This window comes from Phoenix dactylifera, chromosome 9, assembly GCF_009389715.1.
Source record: "Phoenix dactylifera cultivar Barhee BC4 chromosome 9, palm_55x_up_171113_PBpolish2nd_filt_p, whole genome shotgun sequence".
NCBI classification, from domain to species: domain Eukaryota; kingdom Viridiplantae; phylum Streptophyta; class Magnoliopsida; order Arecales; family Arecaceae; genus Phoenix; species Phoenix dactylifera.
The window spans coordinates 21,757,168-21,783,572 of record NC_052400.1 but is presented as its reverse complement, the minus strand read 5'-3'; the positions used below and the strand labels follow the sequence as shown (position 1 = coordinate 21,783,572).

Here is a 26,405-nt window from a genome sequence, read left to right as displayed (position 1 = left end):
TGTTAATTGTCACTGTATTGGACGAAGCGAACATTTTTGGAAAGAAGGTTGTTGACATTGTCACTTCGGACCTCGTATTGACATTATCGCTTCAGACCTTATGATGACATGAAGTTGTTGTTTATTATTGAGAGGTTTTATAATGTTATGATGGATGAGCTGCCAACTAATGTTGGTAATGCATCTACTGAATTTGTTGTCATAATCTCATAACAACTGTCTAGAGTTATCTGAGTTTCTTGTTGGCACTTGTTTATTATTATTATTATTATTTTGAGAATACTTGTTGGAACTTGCTTTTTAAATACAATACTTCATCGGCTTCATTAATTTATCCATCCAACGATAACCTAGTCGTGCATTATCATTAGAACAAGGTCCATGGGAAGGCCCTACCATGCAACATTATTGCTAGAAACAGCACCAATGTCATCCTCTAAATCGATGCGTGCTGACAACCCGCTGACAAAGAATCCACAGCTACCACTACAAACGAAGATGGGAGAACCAGCTTTTTACTGACATGGAGATGCAAGCCTGGTATTTGTTTGAATTGTTATGGTGTCCTTAATGAGATGAAAAGGTGAGAGAAGCAGCAAGCAAGGAGATCGAGACGCTGATGCTCCACCGAATGTAGGAATCGTTGTCGTTGACAAAGGTATCTCTACGGGAAGTGTTTCAGGTTCCCACCAGTCTCTCAACACAATGTGGCAAGGATTATGAGCAGCAGCTACCAAAAACCCAGCTACCAGTTTCTACGGATGAGGAGCATAGAGAGAGCACCAATAAGAGCTATAATGATATGAGCTGCATGCATCATCTCAGGAAACAGGGTTAGGATGGGAAGTGTCCTTTGTTATATTCGATTCCCTGCTTTGAATAGATAATATGTGAATTCCAAAAGAAAGAAACTACCAGAGAGATATTTGATTAGACATTCTTGTTTTTTCAGAGAGAAGGTTAGATATTATTTTTAAAGAATTATAGAGGATCCTTTTTCTATGTAAATGAAATTTCATTTAGTTGATAATTATAATTTACCTTGTCATCCTTTTACGCAATTTTTCACCCACAGTTTGCTTGCTCTTTGCGTTGCGGAAGTGTGTTCGTGGACCGAAGCCCACCGGTCGATAAAGAAAAAGAGTTTAAGAGATCATGTTCTGATGGTTTTCTATTAAGAAATTAGTCCAAAAATTATACTAGGACTTTCTTGCCAACCATGAGACGTTTGTCAACTCATGGGGTTAGTCCAGACATCATCTGATTGCAGTGATTTATCATATGTAGGCATACAAGTTGATTGGATTGTTTGGGCCATATGTTTCTGCAAACATTTCAGAACGTAGATAAAAAAACATGTATCGAAATACAGAAGGATTGTTTCAACCACAAAAAATACAAATGCCTTTTCAGTTAAATAATACAGTTGATGGCCACATCCATACAGATGTCAAAACTGATATATTGGTACAATAAAGACCCGACAATTAAGAAAACAGCTCCATTTGTGGGAACGAGATGAAACTTGAGACCCAAAATGAAAGATGATTGACAAGAAGCAAAACACGCATTGGTTAAGGATTGGCGTGTATTGGGCCTCCATAGGAGATCATAAAGAATTCACTTGTAATTGAATTAATAGTAAAAATACAACTGTAACATGTAACAATTAAATTACTTATCAACGTAAATCTAACTAAAATCGAGGAGCCAGCAAAGCCATTTTAGGCTTAACCCGCAATAAACGGGGGGGAAGGGCTATATCAGAAGCCAAGGACGAGACTATCTCATGCACTTTTTTTCTTCTTTTGTATCCTCTGTAGCTTCCTCCATTTGAGAAAGATTTGAAAGGAGAGCCCTGAGAAGACCATCAAGACACTTCCCCATTGCTTCAAGGACAAGGGATTGCCACTTAGCAAGGAGGACACCACAATGCTCACAAACTTGCGGGTGGTCGTGATGGTTGTGTTGACAAGTGAGCCGAAGCAGCTTATGGTCAGGAAAATGAAATTCTGCCCAACAGCCCCACAGAGGCAGTAGATGAGGATGTCCCATGCTGCCTCTGGGTGTTCTCTGCAAAACTGCACGGCCTTAAAACCAATTGCATGTGGGCAGCCAAACATATACACAACATTATAGACGGTGCCCCATAAATTCATTCCCAGCATTATATCCCAGGCAGTGGTCTTCGGGTACCTGTCAGAAAGTAGGAGATCTTAAGGATCTGAATTTGTTCATAGTGTGGTTTCCCATGCTAGTCTGTGTAAATTATGCTACATGGGAGGATGATTTTAAGAAAGGGAGGGGGGTGTCAGATTTGGGTTCTGAAGAACTGGAATTACCTCGCAGTTATAGAATCCTGGGTAGCATTTGTGAAGCCATCAAATGCTAAGTTTAAAAAGCAGAGCCCATAACCAAGAGGAGCGTTTGGATGAGCAAGCTTGTTTATAGTCTTTGAGCTGGTCTGCAATGGATCACAGTAATGCATTGGCCAGAGACATGCTTGCATTAGTGCATCAAATTCTATAAACCAAATTTTGAGGTCCATAAGCCGAAAGATTAAGCATGACATTCCATTCCACGTGGAAATTGGTAAAAGACAAAGGCATGATGTAGATATATCTGTGTGATGGCATTGCAATATAGGCGTTCTGTTTATATTTTCTTCGTAGTATAAAGAGGGTAACTTCTACCTTTGAAAGTGCAAATGCTGATACCCCTCCAGCAACAAGGAAGGTGCATATGTACTCTGGAATTGTGTATTTGATACCATAAACAAGAGCACCCATCACCATGACTGTAGGCCAAGAATGTATTTGGTTAGCCAGGATAATCATCATTCTAGTGTGCTGCTTAATTCAGTGAATTTAACCATTCAGATATCCATACAACTCTAAATAGATGAACAACCAGCAACAGCAACAAACGTTCGTAAATTCAATTTAACTACTCTAAAACATTTAGTCCATTATATGCTTTGACTCCTAGAATGGAAGGTGTTTTGAATAACATGATCAAAGGCTCTTGTCAATGTATCTGCTTGATTGGTCACCAGTCAGTCCGCACTGCTTGAAAACTCAAATACAAAAATCACAAACAGAAAATGGATCTACAGCCAGTTCCTGTATTGCATGGGACAACAGAAAGACAATTTTTCCCACTAAAGGCCTTCAGTAATCTTAGTTATTTTAGACCTTTTCTTGTTGATCAATAATTTCTTTTTTCTTATTCAATCATTATTTTTTTTAAAGATCTAATTCTAGAGTAGATAATATCTTCCTCTAAATGATGTTATCTCTACCATCAGATCAGAACTAAAGTTATTCCAACCTGCTCATCACGTACTTCAAATATAACAAGCAGCTTGGTGGTTGATGGTGGAACATGGATCAGATTGTTGAAGTTTGCTACTGAATCCAGTATTATGCTAAACTAAACCAAACTGTGTTTAAATGAAAGGATTAAGAAATTGGAAAAAATTTTGCTTATTAAAATTTGAGGAAAAAAAATGAGCTTTCCAGAAGTATATTAAGCTTCTCAAGTAGTCAGAATTCCAGTGTATTATGGCGACTTTTGGTGGTAAAAACAGAATCTAGAACTGATAGTTTAACATGTCTTTTGCACAGCTGAACCAAAAGAAAAGGCATTAAGGAATTTGTGGGGTATATGGAAGAATCTATTTAAAACAAAAACAAGCAGATTCCTGATGTAGAACAAATGAACTGGAAGCTTCTGGATAATTGGACGGGTGCAAGTCCAGACCAATGGGATCGATCCCCCTTTTCTAAGTGGTACAGATGTAATCATATCATTAAGCTTGATAAGAAGCAAATTAGTAAGACTAGAGCACAGCCTACTGCACCAGTAAGCTATTGCTATACTAATCATGCCAGGAAGAACTCCAAATTTCTGAGTAGCTGTCTCACCTCATGTGCATATACTTAGTTGCCTCGATGACCCTGTTAGGGCCATCATTTAATACTATTTATAAGATAAAGGGAGGTCATTGAACAAACACTCGCTCATATGCATAGAAAATCTAACATAGCAGGTGAGTCGACTGCTAAAGCAGTTAGATCTACTAGGATTTATTTTGCTTGGAGCAACTCCATTAGACTTGGGTCTTTCACCGACTCAATGATTTCCTAATACATTTGGCTATTTCTTCTAAAAAGATAGAAGTCATGTATTCTTGAGTTATCCAAGTCCTTCGGAGAGTAGGGGATAAAAGAAAGCAAGAGCAAACAGCAACTAAGGAAGCTATTTGCAATAATGAGTAGAAATTATTGACAAAATTACTAACAAGACAATAAAGTACCAAAAGCAGATATTCTAAAGAAGATTTAGATGCAAGATATTAATTAGACACCAAAATTCACTTAGATTTGTGTGTGTGTGTGTGAGAGAGAGAGAGAGGCTCTGTTTAGGGGTTGTTCAAAGGCGACTGAGGTTATGAAGGATAGGCCAAAGAGTAGGTTGAACCTCAATATTGTAATTCACCTAAATTATCTTGTTCTTCATAAATATCCAAGCAAATTGCAGAATGCTTCCGACATTACTCTTTTACCATTATCATGTTTGCTGCCAAATGGGTCATGGGGTCGAATTCCTTCACAAACACCTGATGGTTAGCTGTTCTTCATCTGTGGTTAGGGATGAAATAATTTTAATTAAGAATTCTTTACCAATTTTATAGCCAGCCAAACATTCATTTCCTAGTATTAGGAAGTACGCTTTTAACGATCAGCAGGTGATTTTCACCATAAGCTGGCTGGCTGGGCATCAACTTCCTAGGTGTTGATTTGTACTATCATTATGTATTTGATATGAAAGATTGAAAAGTTAGGCTTATAAAGTTTTGTAAAACTCATAAATTAGGTCTAGTGTCTGTGGGTGCATGCAAAGAAAGAGGGAGAAAGAGGGTCAGAGGGGGACAAAGAAATAATAAAAAAGGCCTTCACTAACTTTTTGGTGGTTTGATGGAGGGTTAATAAAGACAATGGATATAAGGGTGAAGAACAGGGACAATGAAGTTATAAAATGATTATATATGATTGTTGAACAATAAATAGGGAGTTAGCCACTAAAATGATCTAAGTCTATTATAGGGTTGTCAGCTCAAAATCGCCTTCACACATCTCTTTATATCAAGAATTATAATGTACATCAGACAGTGACACTGACAAGTTAATGACCTACTTGTACACAATAGATAAATGAAACCTATAATATGTACTTGACTAAACAAGGCAATCGCCAACATTACTTCACATCTTTACATTAGGTGATTTTGGTTGAATTTGTAGATTGATTTCACCTTTAATCATGATATCCTCGCATAACAAACTAGCTGAAATATAAATGAGTGGGTGTGTTTGTGTGTGTAACGGGGGAGGGGAGAGAACTGTCTTGCTTTTTTTAAAGATCTAGGATGAGAGGAAGAGGTTACCCCCAATTTCACACCTTAAATACTTTAGAAAATGTATATAGTTGTGTGTGTGTGTGTGGCTGTTCTTGTGAAATTATAATTAGTTACATGCATGATGTACTCAATCAAAGCAATATCTCCCAAAAGAGGTTTCCGGATAAAGCAAAATCTTCCCATACCTTGTACAGAAGCAATCAATTCACCTCTTCTATTTTTCAATTAAATATGCCATCTAAGAAATTGAATCAAAGGGAAAACACTAGTATGACATAGTGAACCATCCATCTTTGCTACTGCCTTACTTTTTTCCTTAAAAAGCCTTGCATCTAAAATTCTATCAAATCAACATGTGAAATTAAAACTTCTATATAGGTTAAATGGCATGTTTATATGACGCTGTAGATTGGAGTTGGAAAATGTCTTGATTGAGCTATTAGGTGTGCCCCTGCATGCAAAGTTTGGACAGCAATCCCTACTCATTATGCAGATCGCATTTTCATGTAATTCAATGACTAACAATTTAGTCACATTTCCCTGTAAATATCATCATTTCCTGGTTTATTTATCATTGGACAATATTTAGTGTAACCATGCATATTATGTAGGATTATCCCTTAGCATATACAAGTATTGGAGAACTGCGAGTCAAATTCAAAATGTTACACCTGGTACAAGCATGATTCTTTTCCTAACTGTGTAGATGCATGATTGCACATAGTCAGGGAAAAATAGGAGAGTTAACTCACCAGGAATCATCTTTGAGGATTTTGCAAGAACCTGTTTACACATGAAGTAAACAACATTAGGACCACCTTCATTTTCATTTTGCTCATAGGTATTAGCCAGCAAAATTCACATGCAAATTTCCCAACAAAGTGGTTTGTTTGCATAGTCAAATTATGTAATAAAATCAGTCATATATGCTATTCCCAACAAATTGCGACAAACAAACTCATGGCTATATGCTGCATGTTCCTAAAAATGAAAATCTAACTGCCTTTTTTTCTGCTCATTCGTCCCATGCTAACATTGTACGCCCTTACAGAAGAAAGTATTCAATTATAGGATTATGCTTCTCAAGCTTACTGGTGGCAAAGCCATCAAAAAATATGAGTATAAGATACCAAATAAACATGCCAAATAAGAAGATAACATGGCAAAATTGCAGCTCTCTCACTGAAGAAAAAGAATAGCAACATTTTGATATGTAGTAGATATCCCCAAAACAATTGCTTAACCATCACAACAAACTGCTGCAACACATGCAAAGAAACCAGAACATGCATTGTTGCTTAGTCAAAGAAGTGTAGGATAGCCAAATGCTTGGCTATCACATTAGCTCTATGAGCTCCCAAAATGTGATAAATAAAAAGGTTGTGATGCTACGCAAAGTAGATCGAAAAGACACAGGAATTGCTGATTGCCAAAATAAGGAATTATACATTATGCCAAAGACAAACACCATTGCATGGTCCAACCAGGAGATGTAAGGATCGGTCTTTGAAAACAGAGCTATGATAAGTAATAAACAGAAAGCATTGTATGTCATTAACTTCTGCGACCACTTATGGTAGCTGAAAACAGTTCCAGGATCCATGTGCAAATATCTAAATAACAACCATTGATTGCAATTCAGCTCACCAACTATGGCTGAGACTTAGTATGGAAATGAAAGCATATGATTTTTTTTCCTTTAATCTAAACCTGGAGTGTTAAACAGTATCATGCAGAATATGACCAACTTGGGAAGCTACGAATCAATCAATTTGTTAATTGTCAGTTTCTCGGTATTACACCTACAAACCAAAACCCCATTCAAAAGTTGCAAGCATGCTGGCATCGTCGCAGTTTAAAAGATAATACTGAAATTTGAAATCAAGGAGGCAGGGAAAAAAAATCTAAAGATACCTGGGCCGGATAGCTAATGTATTTTAATGCTTCAATCCCCATCGCAGGACCAATGGTGTTGGTGATGCTCGCACTCCAATAGCTCCACCATGGAGCGCCCCCTGCCGAGCTTCTCGACCATAGCTTTATCACTGATCCATTGGACAAGAACAGAACAGTACCAACGAATAAATCCTTCAACACATCGCCAATCTATATAATCATTCAGCTTTCAAATCGCTTACTTATGAATGACCAGATCAAACAAACAACATTTTGGGCGAGATTTAGGAAGGACAGGTGCTCGAACCGCTTCCCATCCGGTCCGAATCGCTTGGTGGATCTGATCGCAAGGACTACATCCCATTAGAAACCCTACCTGGACTCTCAATTCCAAGCTCCTTGTGTGTGTGTGTGTGTGTTTGTATGTTTTGAAATTCAAGAAGAAGTCGGAAGAAAATTAAGCAAAAAAAAAAAAAGACTCGGAAATCCGAAGGAAAACATACACGGTTTCCTGGAGGACGCCTTGGGTTATGTAAGCGGACCAGATGCCAGCGATGCAGAAGGCCAGCAGCAAGACGCGCCCAACGCCGCCGCCGCCGTAGGCTTCCATTTTCCCGGGATCTGGCCGCGGGATTTCTCCGCGGAGCGATATCTGAGGATGGGGCAGGGGAGAAAGGGAGCAGTGCGGGATTGTGCGAGAGGAGCACTCGAGGAAGGGCAAGGGCGGTGGCGGAGGGTACATTTACGCGGTGGACGGGAAGTTGGAGAAACGTCAATTTCATACGTGGCAAAAACTGATTGGCAAACTGGTGGAACTTGGGTCCTTATTGGTTCTCTCGACGTGGCACCTGTGGGGCTGACTTTGAGCCGGTCTGGCTAGCGAGCTGGTATGAACGCACTAGTTTCGGCGTTCAATTACGTAATGATGGGCACCCCTGCGAACGCTATCGCGGGTGAATCGCATACAAATAAAATCGGATTCGCGTACGCCTACCATTAACTTCTTTCGCAAGCTCGAACGCAAGAGAAGCAGGGAGCGCTGTGGTGGAGAAGAGGAGTTCAGCAACGCACGGTATTGGGAATGGCAGCAGGGGTGGAGGAGTTTCTCCGGGCGGTCGCTGGCAGTGTGTTATTGAGTGGTTCGAAAGGCTTGGAATCGTACTCAAACTTATACCAGTATCATACTAATATAATATCGATATAGTATAATATAAAAAAAATTTGGCATACTAAATACCGGCACACCACATGTACCAAGTATCAGTACGAAATTGGTGGTAGAAGAAGGTGGCGAACACACAATAGGATGTCAATGCAGTAGCCCTCGAGTCAACCAAACTCGGACCAGGCCCGAAGGTATTTGGACGAAGCCTCACCCTATTCGATTTTTTTAAGGTCGGACTAGGCTAAGACAATATTTTTTCTTTTTTTAAAAAATAAGAAGAGTGTTTTGGGAATTGAGAGGAGGCCTCGATTTTTTTTTTGTTGCTAAAAACGGATATTTCATATACTACGAGAACAAATACACCCAGTAAAATCAACAAACAATAAGTCACACAGTGCCCCAGGCAATTTCTCTTCTTCTGCTCATAAGGTGTCTTCAAGTGGCTCGCCACATACACTGCCATCCAATCCACTGCCCCGTTGGCCTCTTGGTATATATGTTTAATCTGAAAGGCTACTGTATTACGCACCATGTCCCAAATATCTTGAAATAAGAAGTGTACCCCTCCTCCATTCGGGTTCCTTTGGATCCAACTAACGACGGTGGCAGAGTCACCCTCTAAGATAATCGAGGAGGCCTCGTTTCGGAGGACTTATTTTCTGAATTGTTGGTAGCGCAGTGGCCCAATTTGAAACAAAAAACAATATATTCAGTTAGCGTCGCGCTTAGAAACCATTGAGTGAAAAAAAAACACAAACATAGTTGCATTAAAAAAATTAAACAAATCCCAAATTCGCGGCTTCACAAAGGTTGCTATCAAGAAGCCTCTAGAATAAATTTCAGAATAAAAGGTGAAGTCTTGAGGCGAGAGGCATGAAGCTGGTCTCAAGGCTTTTATATTCCATATGTGTGTTAATTAAACTCTAACGAGTAGTATAATTGATTAAATTTTTGAGGTCGGTACCATAGACCCAGATTCAAGCAATGTTTCCAGTAGTATAAAATATATTTTTTAATCAAAAAAAAGAAAAGATATGTTGCATAACTAAGAAAAAGAACAACGTCCAAAAAGCTTTAACTTTAATTTTTCATAATACCTTAAACGTATTATAAGAAGGCTCTTTCTTTTTATTGGTAATGAATTTGAAATCACTTCGAATCAATATTCTTCCTACCTAGCTGAATTCCATTACACATACCTCAACTATAGCCTTTGAAGCATTTTGAGCAAATCATTGCCTTCCTATGGTTTTAATTTTTATGTCTAGCTAGTGAGAACAATAAAACCAATTTGTTTACAGAAATATTTCAGTAACTCAAAAGTATAACTTAGATCGCTATGATGGCGTGTTATACTCATGTTGTTCCCTTTGCATTCATATCATGAAACGTGCCAGATAACAAATCTATGTGAATGGTGCATGATAACGAGTAACATTCTTGAGAGATTTTTCTAAGATACCATGGCACAACTCATGTTTACCCCACGCAAAAATAAACAGCTAGATTGACGAGGACGGCTTCCCCCTGGTTGGATTCATCCATATACATTAGACTAATATTTTTTGGTTACTTAGCTACCACTTCTAAATTTTAACTTTTATAATAAATCAACCTTTGTTTTATAGTTTCTCCTTATCCATTGGTTCACAATGGAAGATTCTTAAGCTATGCTGGTTACATGATGGAATACTTCATCTTGATTGAAAATAGGAAGTGATTCTCTGCCCGTACGGCGGATTTATATCCATTTTGGAGTCTTCTAATCCAAAGTATGCTCATCTTCCGTCCGAAAGCACATGACGATATATAATATTTTTCTGTCGTCAAAGACAACGTACTTATAAATGTCAGCATGCTCTTCCAACACTGGATTTAATAAATGCGAACCCACCCGGCCGCCCCTGCGAAAAGAAGGAAAGGAAAAAAAAAAAAATTGTTAATGAAACAGATGGCATGTAAATACTGTCCTTTTAGAGGACGTCTCTGCGGCATTTGTTGGATAAATACTGCAAACTTTAGAAGAGATTAATGATCACCATCCATTATTGTAAGATATGCGGATCATGATTTGTGCTGGGTTGACCATACAGATGAGGCACATTTTTTTTATAGAAGTAATGATGTTGCTAATTGGATGACGTCTTTTATTGTCAATTATTTAGGAGGATATCTATGGATGAGTGAGACAAGAATGCCTAGTGCTTTTTGAGGTGTACTATTTTTTTAATTATGTCTGTACTCATTTAGTATGAGTCTTATGGAATAGTAGGAAAAAAAAAAAAAAAACCAGACAAGCAAACAGTGTCTAATTTCTATATTACGTTTACGACCAACCTAGGCCGCCAAAACGGGACCTGCATCCAGATTCCATCGCAGCGGCTCTCACGCTCTTAACCCGCAACGGGAATCTAGAATCTCAGAGGAATCCTGGCGACAACAAGGTTTCCCCTCCCTCCGTCGGAAGGACTGTAGCCACCTTGACGCAAAATCACAGAGAACGCACCGTCCGTACGCCATCTACATTACCCCATCAGACGACACGTGGCACGAAACGTATCGGTTTAGTGAAAGTACCGTTTGCTGGTGAGCACCACCGTCAAGTTCTGTATCGTGTATCGTTGTAAGCGGAGGCTTTGATTGCTGACCATCTGATCCCGTACGCCATATACAGAACCCCATCCGACGACACGTGCCACGAAACGTATCGGTTTTGTGAAAGTACCGTTTGCTAGTAAGTACCACCGTCAAGTTCTGCGTCGTGTATTATTGCAAGCAGAGGCTTTCATTGCTGACCATCTGATCCGTACATCATGCCGTTCATTTGCCGGGGCATTTTGGTAATAATGTTAATTTGTTAAATGACTTCCAGAAGTTGGGCCGTACCATCCTTGGTCCGGCAACAGCCCGTCTTCCACCGTCAAAACCGGCTATGTTTATAAAAAAACTTGCTGTAAATCACCGCGGAGGACGAGAGCGAAAGGCTTTTCCCTCCCACCGCCTTCTCTCAACCTATTCGAGGAAGAGCAGAAAAAGAGCCAGAGTTTTTGCTGTACAAATATTCCTTGTCTCCGAACCCTGCGGAGAGAAAAGAAAACCCAGGGATCTCTTAGCAAATCGATGCAGCTTTTCGTTCTCTCTTTCTTCTGCCATCGCCGCATTTGCATTTCCTAGCTCCCCCTCTCTGAATCCTTCGTTGGAGATCGAACGAGGTATGATCTTTCCCTTTCTTCGCTCGTATGTCGTCTAGGTTTTCTTCGATGACTATATGCCGTGGATCTTGGCGATCCATTCTTGAATTCTTGAATTGCTCCTGGAATGCAGATGTTCTTGTTGTGTTGAATTGATGATATCCATTTTATTTGCGGTTTCTTTGGTGATCTGAATGGCATTACTGAGTTTAAGCTTATTTTTCGCGTTTCTTTTCCTTATTTTAGACCCGGATATCGACGGTGATTAGGAAAACTAGAGGGAGAGAGGGGCAAATCTGAGGAGAAAATGGCCAGCCGGATGAAAGAGGATGAGAAGAACGAAATGATAATCCGAGGGCTGCTGATGCTTCATGCGAACCGGAGATGCATTAATTGCAATAGTCTGGTATTTCTTCTTTTCTTTCGTGGATAAATGTTCTACGTAATATTCTTCATTTTGAAGCCTCATCTTGAAAAGAAGAACAGAAACGTAATCTTGTGATGCGAACAAATCCGAGATTATAGGGAAAAAAGGTTTTGATAATCAGAGATATGAATACGTGAATCCGTGATTGGCTGAATTGTTCGGATAGAAAGAATGCTCACGTATATAGTCGGAGATTTCTCACTTCTTTCATGTTATGTAAATCACATGATGTTCTTTGTACCCCAAAAAAAAAGAAGAAGAAAAGTCACATGATGTTCTGTTGATTGACAGATTTAGGGTGGGGTGTGGAGAGTGAAACCCTAACCCAAAGCTCACTAGCATTTCTACATTGTTTTATTAATCATTAGCATGGGAAAACGATGCTACTACGTGCCGCTCGTTTATCTAACAGTTCCTCAGCCACCATGGCATTGGCATGGCACATCTAATTGGAAAACCCATGTGAATTGCACCAACCCATTTGAATGATACTGGAATGGAAGAGGTAACAGGGCAGCATTAAGTAATTGGAAAATTCTCGGCAATAAATTAATCTGAGAAGTTTCTGTGATTACAATGAGTATCTAAAATTATGCACAAACAACTATTCTAGAAGCAAGAAAACCTAGAGTCCCTTACTAGACCAGCAATTAATGCATATATAGCAATTTTAGTCGCATTTAATTGTACCTGGAAATTTCTGTCCACGGAGTTTGTTTATAATTGAGAAGAGGGGATAGCGCATGAGAGGAAATGAGAAAATCATAAAAAAAATTCTGATTTGATATGATTTCCTTATAATTTTATATTTTTTTATAAATGTTGTGGTAGTATAAGTCGAGATTTCACAAATCACATTTTCAACTGATTCGCTTTTTCCAGCATCTGTAGACCGCGTTTAAAAGAATGCCGAAAATCAGCAGTTTAGCAGTGCATAATCACATGCTCTGGCAGGGGCGTTAACTTGTATAACCTGATGAAGCACCAACCCTTCTGGTCCGTTTTTAGAATTACTCGTAAGTCTTGATTGAATTTTAATTCATTCGGAACTATGGTGACTTGTCATAGTGGTAAATGTTTTAGATTTTCATTTTAATGTTTTACAATCTTATTCTGAATGGGTTTAATGCGGCATGGTCTAGCATAGATGTTAAAAAAAACTAAGCATTATTGCAAAATTATTCTAATAAGCATTATTGCTTATTAGAAACTGTAACTTGCAAATTATTGTTCTATTATTCACAGATTCTCCGAGCATTGCACTGTAACTGTTCTGTTTGCTGGCTTTCAACCCCAAATATTCTGTTTGTCTGTTATACTACTAGCTTGGGAAATTCACGGATTGCTGTAAACATCTGTTGTTGTTGACCTGAATATAAAAGTGGTCAAGTGAACGGTTTGATCTTCCCTGTTTAATCCAGTAAGCATCATTACTTCTCTTGATTCCAGGAAGTATTGAACTATTCCCTTGCAGTGTCTCAATGTCATTTTGCTATCTATTTCTTTCAATTGGAAAACCAATGGCCCTCTGTTCATTACAAATTTATTCTGATCAATCTGGAATACCTGCAATGCCATTGAAAACAACTCAATATTAACTCCATGGGTGATTCGCATCAGAAGCAAAATCCCATTGTGGTCAAGAAATGCAGGCACTTAACAGAGGAGAAAGTCATGGGTCTAGTTCTGTTTTTTGTTCTGCTGTACATCTAGCTCAGAAAATTTAAGGATTTTTTTACAACAATTATTAATTGACCTGAAGAAAGAACTGTCAGTGAACGATTTGATCCTCCCATGGTTCTGTTTAATCCAGTAAGCATCGTTGGCTTTCTTGGATTCAGCAAGTATTTAACGACTCATCAATGATGTCTTGATGGTATTCTGTTATATCTTTCAGTTGAAACACCGATAGCCCTTTGTTTTATTTTTATCAATTTGGAATACCTACAGTCTATAATGCCACTGAAAACAACTAATTTTTAGCTGTATGTGGTGATGATTCGCGACAGGCAGCAAGTCCAGTCTTAATGGAGCATGCCTAGTCTCAATTTTGTCAAGACTTAAGAAACACAGGCACTTAACCTCCTTTTGAATGCATGACACTTGGTTTTATTGGTGCTATATGATGGCTGAAGAAATTCATATCCAGTTATTGTCAAATATCTATGTGATTTAACTCTCTTTTTTTTTGTGATGTAGTTCCCATCTATGGCATCTTATCAAGGGTCAGTACAAAACATTGCTCTACGAAACCTACTATGCAGTTGCAGCTTTGTAACTCCTTCCCCGCGACAGATACCATCACAGCAACCATCCTAACTATCATCCGCATCTCCAAGTAAAGTTGTACCATATCCTTTAAATTTGCCACTCTAGATATCTTAGAATAGCCTCTCTTTCTAAATGTTGCTAATGCCAGGAACAAAAATCAGGTCCATAGATGATGCAACTGTTTCCAAGCATCACATCTCAACATGTACCTAACGATATGGTTTCGATGGTGTAAGACTTTTGATAATTATCTGTTATTTCTTTGCTCTTCAATAATCATTCGAGCTAATTACAAGACATGCAAAATATTATAAAAATTTATAGATCATCCATCCATTAAAATTGAAGCGAATAAGTGTTTTATCATGTCCAGATCCATAATCTGCAAAATTCAGATCATCCACCTGATGAGGTCGAGGGTATCCCCCGACCTCAGATCTCAGTCCCAACCGGATGTAGGCAGAAGAACAGCTGCGTTCCTCGCGAGATATTGTCCGCTCTGGGGAGGGTTTCATAGTCTCTTCCGCTCCGAGACGGTTTTGCCCCACAAAAGGCGCCTCGCAAGGGAAAGAGTTTCCCCCTCCATTAAGGCATAGACCTTTTCGCTACTTAGCCGATGTGGGACTAAGTTCGAGACCCTTTATTCCCACAACACAGCCTCCCTAGCGGAAAGGTCTGTGTCGGGGTCAAGGGCTCTCAACGAAAGCACCATTGATGAGGTCGAGGGTATCCCCCGACCTCAGATCTCAGTCCCAATCGGATGTAGGCAGAAGAACGGCTGCGTCCCTCGCGAGGTATTATCCGCTCTAGGGAGGGGTTTCATAGTCTCTTCCGCCCCGAGACGGTTTTGCCCCACAAAAGGCGCCTCGCAAGGGAAAGAGTGTCTCCCTCCATTTAAGGCACAGACCTTTCCGCTACCTAGCCGATGTGGGATTAAGTTCGAGACTCTTTATTCCCACAACACCACCTACTAAATCATATTATTATATATTTCAACAAGCTGATCTGCTTGCTGCACATGGAAATTGATTATATCACATTCGTTGCACTTTGGTTTGATGGTGATATTTGTATCACTTCCAAGCTTTCCTGGTCACAATTGATAGTATAATTTCTTTACCTAGTTTGAATACTAACAATTTGAAACCTCGGTTACCAACCTTGTTTCATAAAACCATCTAAATAGAATATTAGATCCTAAAAGTGGAAATGGAGCATAGTGAAATAAAATATCAAATTTCGAACTAGCCACCTCAACTGCATTGTGTTTTTTGTATTGCTTCAAAGCTTTCTTGATCATAATTAATAGAGTGGCTGCCTTACCTAGTCAAATACAAATTATTTGACATCTTGGTTCCTAACTTTCTTTCATAGGACCTTCTAGTATTCTAAATAAAATATCTTATCCTGAAACTGAAAGCATCATGGTGAACTAAAAGATCAGGTTTGGGACTTGCCACCTTAACTGCATTATGCCCTTTAATCTGTATTATCATGGACTTGTGAAGGTGTTTGTGTACAATATTGCTTGGGTTGTAACCTAGACAACCTTTCTCATGAAAAAAAAAAAAAAAAAAACTTTTTTCCCAAGCTATATGAACCTTTTGCATACCAATGCAGACATCAAGGAATTGTAAGTCTTGGCAGTGAGGTTGCTGCTTTTGGCAGTACAGACCATGGCTCATCATTCAAATTCTTTTGCTCCTGCTGGAGGAAATCATTTCAGATAGACATGAGAAGTGAAACTACTGATTGCTATTTATGCTAGCAAAAATATAACCATTCATGGCCTACAGAAGTTTCACCGAATCCTCTGGCTAAGTATTGAAGAACTGTCAGCCCTAGTAGGATGATTTCGAGTATGCGGCCAGTGTGGTAGGACAGGAAGTTTCAGTTTTCAAGTAGAACTAGCATGTAAGGAAGAAAAAGGCAAATATTTTCTGATTGCAGGAAAGGGAGCATTGAATATATATATATATATATATATATATATATATATATATATATATATATATATATATATATACATATATATATATATATATATACATATATATATACATATGTGTATATGTATATGTATGTATGATAAATATATTATGCTGGTAGAGTGGAGTCCGCGCCAATAGCATATCATCTTTGAATATTTGTTTGTTATATTTGTATCAAATAGCTTTGAATATATATGGAGTTATCTGCATATCAAATGTAAATGATAAAATATTGTTTAGGCTTTCAGCCAGATTCTGGTTGCTCTTGATTGTGAGCATTCATTGTTTGATAAAGAGTTGTTATTAGTAATGTCACATATAACATTGTTCTCTTTGTTATTCACACTTCAAATATTTTGCTATCTTTTAATCCTAAAACTAATTTTGCTAAAGGCGTATATTTACTGGGACACAGACATTTCTTGGTCACCCGATGCTGCATGTCATGTTGCTTAATGAGCATTTCATATTTTGTATTTGACTTAGGACTCATGATCCAGGGTGTGCCAATTACTTGGTGACGTACTGAATTTTTTTACTTGCTTTCTAAAGAATCTTGATCTTCTATTATGTAATCCAACAGGATCCATCAAATATTGGTAAAGAAACGAGGAAAATTTTACAGCACGAGCTTTTGCTTGATTAGGATGCTCTTCTATAGAAATCCTAGGGTGGCAAATATACTTTGAAATTGCCATTGAGATTCTTCAACTGATCTGTATCTTCAGCGAGAATTGAACTGTGGGATTATGGAATGCTGCATGATGAATTGGTATTTTGCTGTACACGACATGAATGGAGACATAGAAATCCAGGAATCAAGAACCTTTTCCTCATAATCATGTGGATTCTACTCGCCTTGTGCTCTTCTAAACTGCCTCCAAACTGCAAACACCGTTAAAATAGGTTACATTAGATATGGGGCTGCCATGTACCAGGCAGTGCCGTTATGCTTCTCAGATGGGAGATATTTATATGTTCATCAGCCAATACAAGGACAATGGTGTACCGAAAATCAAACCAATTACCGAAGCAGGGCACTGCCCTGAGTCTGCTGTTCAAACACTCCTACCTCATAATGTCACTAGCTCAAAAGTTGTCTAGATGACCGCTTCTAAGGTACCAACACACACATAAAACACCGCAAAAATAAATAAAAAGACGGCATCCATTTATGTTCTCCTAAAAGTAAGAGACGAGATATTGCTTAGGGCAGAATTTGAAAGCAAATGAGAAATCCGATCTCATACCCAGTTAATTTTTGAGATTGGACTTTGCTGTAAGCTTTTTAACAGATTGGAAATTGAATCTCCGCTATACAAACTACAATGGAACCAAAAAAAAATGTCTGAAATATGCTTGGATGTTAATTGCTCTTTTTTGAAGAACCAACAGCCGGAAATATGTTGAGGTAAGAAACAGCTACGGTTGTTTAATGGGACCATAATACCGTTAACCCTTGCACGGTGACACTAGTAGCTTCGGCCCATTTTACCCTGAGGCAGGCCAGCAAGCCATGAGGACGTGTTGATCCATCCAGAAACCCTTTTTTTTTATATTTTTCTCACAAAATTCTACCCAAATAAAGAGAAAATATTTAGGAATTGTGAAGAAAATGCTGGCGCTGTATTTCCTACTTATTTTCTTAAAATATAGTTGCAAATCCTGGACAGTGAAAACTGTTCTATTTTCCCTTTTTAACTTAGCAACTAAGGATATATTTGTTTGCAAGGAAAGTTGCTTGAAAAACTTATATTTCTTGGAATATCAAATTTTCTATTTGTTTGTTTTATTAGAAAATTAATAAAGTTAGAAAACTTGTAAATAGTTTTTTGGTAAACATTTCCTTTTCCATGAAATAAAATCTTATTTTTATTTTTCTTTTTTCCACAGATTTTGGTGCAAGAAAACACACCATAAACAGAACCTTAGCATGATAATTTACGGGATTATCAGATTACCTATATAACTTAACAGATAGCGGCATGGATGATAAGCAGCAAATAAGAGAGATCAGCAACCAAACCTATAGTTTCCAGTGGAGAGAGAATTCTTTAATGTATATAATGATTTAGTACTTACCATAAATAAGTGTTGCTAGCCACTCATTCACAAGTCTGACCCAAGTACTGGCCCATCCAACATCTATTGTCCATCTGTAAATTAAAAAGAGAAAAGATGCTATATATATAGTTAAGTTGGATAAAAATGCATCGAAATATGAACATATATCATTTTTTAACTTGCTATCTCCTTGACTTTTTGCTTCCTTGTGTATCTTTTTATAAATGCGAAAAATGCTCATTCAAAAATAATATATACATGATTACGGTCATCTTGCATTCATTTATTCCTTAGATTTCCAGGTTCTTTTTCCATTTTCCATTTCTACAAAACCGAAATTTCCAGTCAAGATGTGACAACCAACATGACATTTTGCTCGCTTGAAGTATCATTTGTGGGAATTAACAGAACTGATGGGACAAAGACAGAAATATTGTACATTCTTCAAAAGTTAAAGGGTGAAATCAGTAAAACTTCAGTTAGTAACGTGTACCATCACAATGTATTATACGTATGAGAGTTAAGGTTAGAGGCAGATCTGGTTAGAACATGGGATTGAGTTTGTGAGTGACCGAATGTGGAGGATATCCAGAGAAAAATGACATGAGAAAGATTTTAAGCAGGCAATGGAAAACATGATCCTTCCATAGGAACACATGGAAAATAATGTCAGATACACAATCCTAAATAACAGGCATGAGTCTTTCAATTATGATTACAGTTCCATTCAGAATCTTGTGAGGCATCAGAACTTGTGATTTGGCAGCAAGATTGTTGCCATTAAGCTTTGCCAAGCAACTTTTTAGGAAGAACATGAAATGGATAGATAAGTGGACTCTTCCACATACATTAGTCATACATTGAAGATGTTATAGATGAAGCTAAGTGATGGAGATAACAATGATCATACCAAGATTATAAACAATGATTCATAATCAATGAATTAGGATAATGAATATTTATAGCAGCATAAAAACATGGATGGACATTTATCAATACCCTGTACGTAGAATATTCATCAGTATCTAGAATGAATGCTTAGAGATCTAGTGTAGTGATATGAAAACTTACTTCTGCATGGTTTTATGTGCATTCCAGCCGATGAATAGCATTGCAAAGTACATCCCCCCCATAGCAAAAACAAAATGGAAAAATCCATACCCATATGGAACATCATCTTCTGATTCTGCTCGAGTCCTCTTGAACTGCATTGAGTAATAGTGAACAGTCATTTAGAAACACATATAGTGACTTGAACAAATAGCCAGCCAATGAAAAAGCAAGGGCAATGTTAGTGAAGTGCACCTGAAAGCATTTGGAATCTATTCCTGTTGAAAATGTTGCCATGACTACGACAAATACAGCAATAACAAAGCTCTGTCCATAAATCAAGCTCAGATCAGACTATCCAGATGCTTGCATCCATAAGCAATGTATTCATAATAGATGACAATCACGTCAATTTATTATAAACTCAGTTAAGAATAGGAGACCACAGTAATAATGATATTGCACTAACAAAATTCTTCAACTTATTGAACAAATGTTCAATTATTCTCAAAATGTTCATCATTTTTTCCTGAATAATACTGACTTGATGAAGGAAAGAAAATAATGCTTTTATGAATTTATGAAAAGTTATACAAATAAATGATGTTTTTCATGAACATATTATGAATTGTTATAATTTTTTTTAAAATCTCTCATATCCATTGTCATGTTTTGATTACTTTTAGTTTCTTACTCACTTTTCAGTCATTAATATAATTATAAATTTTCTCCTTTTCAGAATGCCCAATCAAACATTGAGATTTTCCATAATGCAAAAGACGTGGATGCTAATGTCTGGAAACTGATCTGTAATCAGAAGAACCAACCTCTGCCTAGAGGTTCAATTGCTCATAAAACTACCAAATGGCACTGACAGATCACGCAGAAGTCTGGAGTTGTAGTAACACCAAGAAACTTAGTTAAGGGTTCTACTAGTGTTCTTAACCCATATTGCTCCCTTGAACCTACCACATGACACCACAGTTTCTCTGGAGATACCTGGAATATCAAACTTAGTGGCAACCTGATACTTTTAATATGGAGTTAGGGGAAAAAGAGGTAATTCATTGCATCATGAATATCCGTGATATATTACATATCCAAGAGTAAGTTATAATTCTGGAATTGCTCAAACATTTAGCAAGAAGCAAAATATTCTATTTCTCAAAAATGGAAGCAGCAGATTCTGAAAAAAATTACTTAGATTGTATATCTGGAAATATTCTAGGATCTATTAGCATGATAATTATTTTGGACATTCTCAACCTTGGTTTTTCCTCTTACAATCCTAGAATGTCAGATTTTGGTGCTAAACTATTTTTTTTAAGACAAGAGTCACAGAAAAGGTTGTTTTAATGTTTCGATCGCTTAATAACATAGTAATCACCCCTGCCAGCACTGGAATCTGCAGTATTTCATATATTTAAGAGCATCTAAAAATTTTGAAATATCTAAATATGCAGTTTGTCAGTCCTCTATGCTAATTAGCATGAAATGAAATGTTTTGAAAAATTACCGTGATTGTGAGCCAGTCTGCACTTGTTGCAGCTTGTGCTTTTTGGTTGCAAACTTCGGTCTGTGGCTCACTGTCATTGTGAACGGAAAGATCATGATTGTAACAGAATCTACTCAGTGAAGCTATGAATGGAAAATGTAGCACAACTTAGTTTTCTAGTAGCTGCAAAACAATCTTAAGGGAAAAGCTGTGAAACCAAATTGCTCATAAAATTTACCTCCTGATTGCGCTCCAGCAAAGAAACACAATATACATTCCCATCAGCCCAGGTGACAGGAATCCTCCTTTCACCTATATCAAAAACGACATACTTAGCTCTAAGAAGGGACGAAAGAGCCAGTATAGATGAACTACTTTGCATTCGGTGAAATGAACGTCGATTTACCTTCGGGTGCAGTGAGACAAAGGTCATGAGTTGTAGTAGCACGAGGGTCAAAGTGATAAAGAGGATGTTAAGACTACAAGTTGGCTTTGATGCATACCACACATACATCAAGACAATTCCCAAAATGGAAGCAACATATGCAGCAATGGAGAGTATCGGTACTTGAATGGGGCTGCAGGTCATGTATCTTCATAGTCAGATTTAAAACAGAAGATGTAGAGCTACTATATGAAAGGTAACAAAAATGCACCTCGATCAATCTGCACCTGACTCATGCATGAGATGCAAAACAAATATAATGCCTACAGACTCTCTGAAAATGAAATTATTATCATCAATTTTTGGCGATTAAGATTATTAACCTATTCACCTGCAAATTCAATAAGAACATTCGTAATGCTAGCAATCTCAAAATCTATATGAAACATTTGTGGTTGATCAGTTTTGCGCTGCCCAGTAAACATCATTCTTGGTTATATACGCTGTCCAAAAACACACAAACACCTATGTGGGTGTATGTATGCATGCACGTATGCATGTACATATATGCACATGTATACATATGTACAGCAATAACATATACCTCATGGTAACTATATTGGTGTTTTATTGACCTAAATTCTGATTGACAACCATCCAGTCCATATGCATGATAAAGATTTGATTCCACAATTCAGATAAACTGATAAGATATGGTTAGATTCTTATGTGAAATTGCATTAACATACTCTCTATAATCATGATTGATAATATGAAGTTGTAATTCTACATCTTGAGTTTACCACATTACTAAATGATGCTTTTCCAGGCATCATTCATGCTCTGAGCCACTTGTCTCCTGGGTAAATCAATTAACAGAAGAATACCACTCCTAGCACTACTTCCAAGAAGTACATCCTACTCAGCAATGACTACTGATACAAGTCTTCCGTCCAAAGAACAGAATCCTGCTTCATATGTAATATTCCCATATTTTGTGTTAAACTTCATATAGATGATGATCCCATTTGCATTATATTCAAATGGACTTGCCACAAATTATGCTATTCTAGTATAAGAATTTTCCCCCCATATGAGGGCTTTACAAAGTCTATCATCTTTACATCCTGAAGGACCTTCAATTTGTTCATCAGCTTTTCTCTTTTCCTTCAAGAGTCGTCAATAAAAAACTTTCTCATGGTATGCCACATAATACATAACACAATTCCATTCAAACATGCTTCTAAAACAATGTTAAAAAAATAAAATGATGGAGCTTCCCACTAGAGGTCAATTAAATTTGAGTATAGTCCAAATTGCATGTTTTAATGTTTATGGATTATTGGTTTAAACTAGAATTACAAAATACTTTTTGGATGTAGAATCAAAAAATACTTATTTAATTTCTCCGTGTGTAGAAGTAAGTTTACGGCAGGACAGAAAATCTCCAGCCTATTAGAAGTACAAAGCATAGTTGGTGTGCGAGTAGATGTACCATCTTTTCTCAGACCGGCAACAGTCATTCAACCACGTAATGAAACTGATAACACTGACAAGTTGAATCAGAAGAAATGCCCTGAAAAGAAATCATTGAAGTATAATATTCTCCATAGGATTTTGTAAACTACAATTGGATAGCTCATTAGTCCTATAACATAAAGAAAGAAGAATATCAGAATGAAAGTAGGCCTTGTTACCCGGCACCAAAGTGTGCAATCTTCCCTGAAAAATCAACAAGTATTCAGAATCAGCAAAAGCAAGTAAAGGAATCAAAAATATTAATTGTAAATAATCAAAACACACAACTGAAACCAACCGTAGAGCTGGATAAATGCAGAAGGTATGAAGAATGGCACTGCTATGAAACCCATCCACATGATGATCTTGGCAGGCCACCACTCAGAGTGCCATGAATTCCGAGGATCGTCCAACTTCTTCGTGCCAGCCGTCGAGAGAAACATGACAAAGAAGAATGACTTTCCAAAGTTAAGAATCATCCATGGGGTTTAGGCATGTCCATAGACATGTTCGACAGATTTCAGCATCAGAGGTAGGACAAAAATGGAAGAATCCCTGCAATGGCACAAAGAGAGATCTGGTCTACGAGAACCCTCACCAGGGTTCCAAATTATACATTACTATTTCATTTTTAATGGAACTCCAGCTCAGTTCTTGTGTAAGAGGGAAAATGACCATGTTGGGGCATCGAATTTTGAATTTTTAGCTTATAGCCATTATATTCCACAGTCCTAAGCAACATTTAGTAATTTTACGAAGGATACGGAGCAACCAAAGCTAATGCGGAGCACACCTTCTGCTCCCAAGCAGTAACGAGCACCGTGGCAGCCATTTAATCCTGCATAGATTAAAATCCAAGAAAAGTGTCTGAAAAATCTCCATGCGCCATGCAATGGAGAAAAAGAGGCGGATCGAGGAGAGGTGCGTACGCTGGAACTCGGAGATGGCAGAGCGGCCGTAGTCTCGGATGGCCCAGGCCAGGAGGCTGGCAAGGAGGAAGAGGAGGGCGTACACGAACCGGGCCATGAAGGGGTTGGGCCCGATGCAGAAGTGGGTGCAACATGAGTTCTCCATGAATCGAGCGTACCTCTCCCTGCTGCTGACGCCGGGGTCCTCCATTGCCTCGTTCGTCATGACATTTACGTATCCTCGGACGTGCGACGCAACTAGCCTACGCAACGCAGCGCTTAATATATAAGAAGCGGGGGAGGGGAAAGAGACGCGAAGAAGGATGGGATTGGTTAAGGCGTTGCATGGAAGAGAGGAAGGGAGGTGGTTCGTACGTCACGCTAGTTAACTCAGAATCCAGCCACATCTCTTGAGACAGTCTTCTCTGCAGAGAAAGCTCTATCTTATTTCAAGTCTGTGGAGACTGGGAGAGAGGGGAGGAGCAGATCGGTTCCCAGCACGTTGCATCCTCAGAAACTACTTGTTATAACGTTCCCGGAATGATTACAACAATATAATATGAATTAAGCCGGTTATCATAAATTTCTGTCCCAGGCTATCTTCTACTATTAGAAAACAAAAATTGCCCCTTTACGTGGTTCCTAAGCCTCTATAAATACCAAAGTATTTCATAACAACATTTGGGCATTCACTATAAGAACTTCTAGGGAGAATTCCTATACATGTAATACTTGCTCTATTAAACCAATTTTAAGTCCTAACAAAATCAAATTGCTGAGACACATCTTACAGCCCACATGTAATCATCTACAAAAAAGGACAAGGCGCACCAAGTATCAAGATTTTGATCAATCCTATGATGCTACCACCTACCGTGTATTAAATTTTTGCAGAGTGGTCGAGTGCTTTGTAAATTCCCTGCAGGATTTCTTAAATTTATTTTTATGTAGTATGTGTAGAAGTTCCCTGCAATGAACGTATCGGAGCCCTATTGCTCTCTGATTCTTGGTCTTGGTCTTCATCAGACGGCAACCAGCTCGGCCTAAACGGGTTTTCCCTGTAGCTTCGTTTTCCCTGTTTTTTCCCGTAGGCAAGATATATACACATTAGTTAAACGGGTTCGGGTTGTATCTTCTTTACCTTCTTTCGCCATCTGAACTGTTGGATTGCACAATGGCTCCTTCAAAATCTGTGCAGTGAAAGAAAATTCGAAATGCTTTGAGATCTGTTGACGTTGGGAAAGCAGATCAATCATTTTTTTCACACGAATCTGGTTAAACTAGTCCCTGAGGCCCACCGAACAAACTTGGCAACTTGTTCAAGTGGACCATTCGTGGAGGACCATCCGAACTGGACAACGACAGTCACCCAATCAGTAGTAGGACCACTTGTTGCCCGTGTATGTTCGAACGAAATCCATCCGTTCATTCCGCATTAGTCCAACGGATTTAAATTCTTTAGCGTACCTTCTGTTTTGATCCATTGATTGTTATTGCTATTAAAAAGAAACGACCATACGCAACACCATATCGAACTTTAAAAATAAAGAAAAATATAAATGGATAAAGAAAGAAAGAACCTGACGGCATAACCTTTCATGATTAACCTAAAAAGAATTAAACAGCCGCGAGAGAGAGCTTTTTCTTTATCTTGTGGATAAAAATATAAAAGAGTGAACGAGAGACTGAAATATACTTATGTAGAAAGAGAAAAAGACTCTCACTTTCCCTTGGCCATTTTTTTACTAATTTAATAGATCAAACTATTTTGTTCGGTTTCTTTGGCCAGGATCGGTGGTTTAATTTAATTTAATTTAATTTAATTTTCTAGTCGATTAGGGGGCATGGTAAGACTTCACATGAAGGCAAGAAAATTTTCACCAAAAAAAAAGAAAAAAAAAGAAGGCAAGAAAATAACGAAAAAAGCTTTCCGCATTCTTCGAACCATAACAATATAATGGCTTCCTGAAGTTCACGTTAAGATCAAGATCCGCTATAAATCGAAAAAAAACAAGATTTCCTATGGAAGCAAGAAAAAGTAAAAGGGGGTCTAACGAAACAAGAAAGAACCCTGAATTTAATTTAAGCCTGGATCAATTGGTCCCTCAACAGCAAGAAAGAATCTCGGAGGAAGATCGGTAGGTTGCAAGGAAAAAAAAAAAGAAACAAGAAAACAGATTCTTGATCTCTGAAATGAGAAAGAACTGAATGCGCACCGGAAGAGAACTGATCCTGATTTCGACACGAATGTTGAGAAAAATGCGAGATCTGAGAACAAGAACTTACCTCTGATGGTTCCCGATTCGTCCGCCTCGGCGACTCTTCTTCAAGAAGCTCCGCTCCGTTCCCCACCGGCACTTCGTCTTCTTAGACCTGAGGGATAAAGAAAGAGAAGGAGAGAGAAGAGGCGAGCGATGGCTTCACTTTTCAGAAGAGGAGGAGATGGTGGTGGTGGTGGTGGTGGTGGGGGTTTCCTTCTTTTTCCCGCCGCATGCCTTTCTGTTGCCGGTGGGAACCTATCGTGAAGTTAAAAAGAAGACTGGCTCCCTTTGCCCCCCTCGAGTTACTTGCGGGGCGGCCTCTATTTATAGGACCGCGGAGGCCACTCCACGGCGTATCTCA

General features: G+C 38.2%; 2 protein-coding genes and 1 long non-coding RNA gene across 8 annotated transcripts; 1 reads left to right on the top strand and 2 right to left on the bottom strand.

The window, feature by feature from the left end:
- Positions 1-1,487: 1,487 nt before the first annotated feature.
- LOC103704563 (UDP-galactose/UDP-glucose transporter 3) lies at positions 1,488-8,032 on the bottom strand. The gene is made up of 7 exons (XM_008787918.4): positions 7,822-8,032; positions 7,561-7,658; positions 7,337-7,467; positions 6,175-6,205; positions 2,694-2,797; positions 2,343-2,464; positions 1,488-2,196 (listed from the first exon to the last, which is right to left on the bottom strand). The coding sequence occupies exons 1-7, from the start codon at positions 7,926-7,928 to the stop codon at positions 1,788-1,790; spliced, it is 1,002 nt and encodes a 333-aa protein (XP_008786140.1). The 5' UTR covers positions 7,929-8,032; the 3' UTR covers positions 1,488-1,787.
- Positions 8,033-11,408: 3,376 nt separating this feature from the next.
- Positions 11,409-14,669, top strand: LOC103704556. 3 transcript variants are annotated; one of them, XR_005513501.1, is made up of 4 exons: positions 11,409-11,695; positions 11,921-12,080; positions 12,993-13,117; positions 14,301-14,669. It is a non-coding gene; the product is annotated as an uncharacterized LOC103704556 (long non-coding RNA). The 3 variants fall into 3 exon arrangements; XR_005513500.1 differs by having other exon boundaries at positions 12,984-13,117; XR_603637.4 differs by lacking the exon at positions 12,993-13,117.
- A 2,145-nt stretch (positions 14,670-16,814) lies between these two features.
- Positions 16,815-26,332, bottom strand: LOC103704572 (probable serine incorporator). 4 transcript variants are annotated; one of them, XM_039130466.1, is made up of 14 exons: positions 26,070-26,332; positions 24,159-24,973; positions 23,805-24,046; positions 23,640-23,713; positions 23,174-23,333; positions 23,055-23,079; positions 22,853-22,933; positions 21,379-21,550; positions 21,211-21,284; positions 20,994-21,063; positions 19,733-19,804; positions 19,499-19,632; positions 18,446-18,519; positions 16,815-17,248 (listed from the first exon to the last, which is right to left on the bottom strand). In XM_039130466.1, exons 2-14 carry the CDS (start codon positions 24,188-24,190, stop codon positions 17,214-17,216), a joined length of 1,245 nt encoding a protein of 414 aa, XP_038986394.1. In that variant the 5' UTR covers positions 24,191-24,973; positions 26,070-26,332; the 3' UTR covers positions 16,815-17,213. The 4 variants fall into 4 exon arrangements, with proteins under 4 accessions (XP_038986394.1, XP_038986397.1, XP_038986396.1 ...); XM_039130469.1 differs by having other exon boundaries at positions 24,925-24,973; XM_039130467.1 differs by having other exon boundaries at positions 16,907-17,248; positions 18,446-18,544.
- Positions 26,333-26,405: the final 73 nt, after the last annotated feature.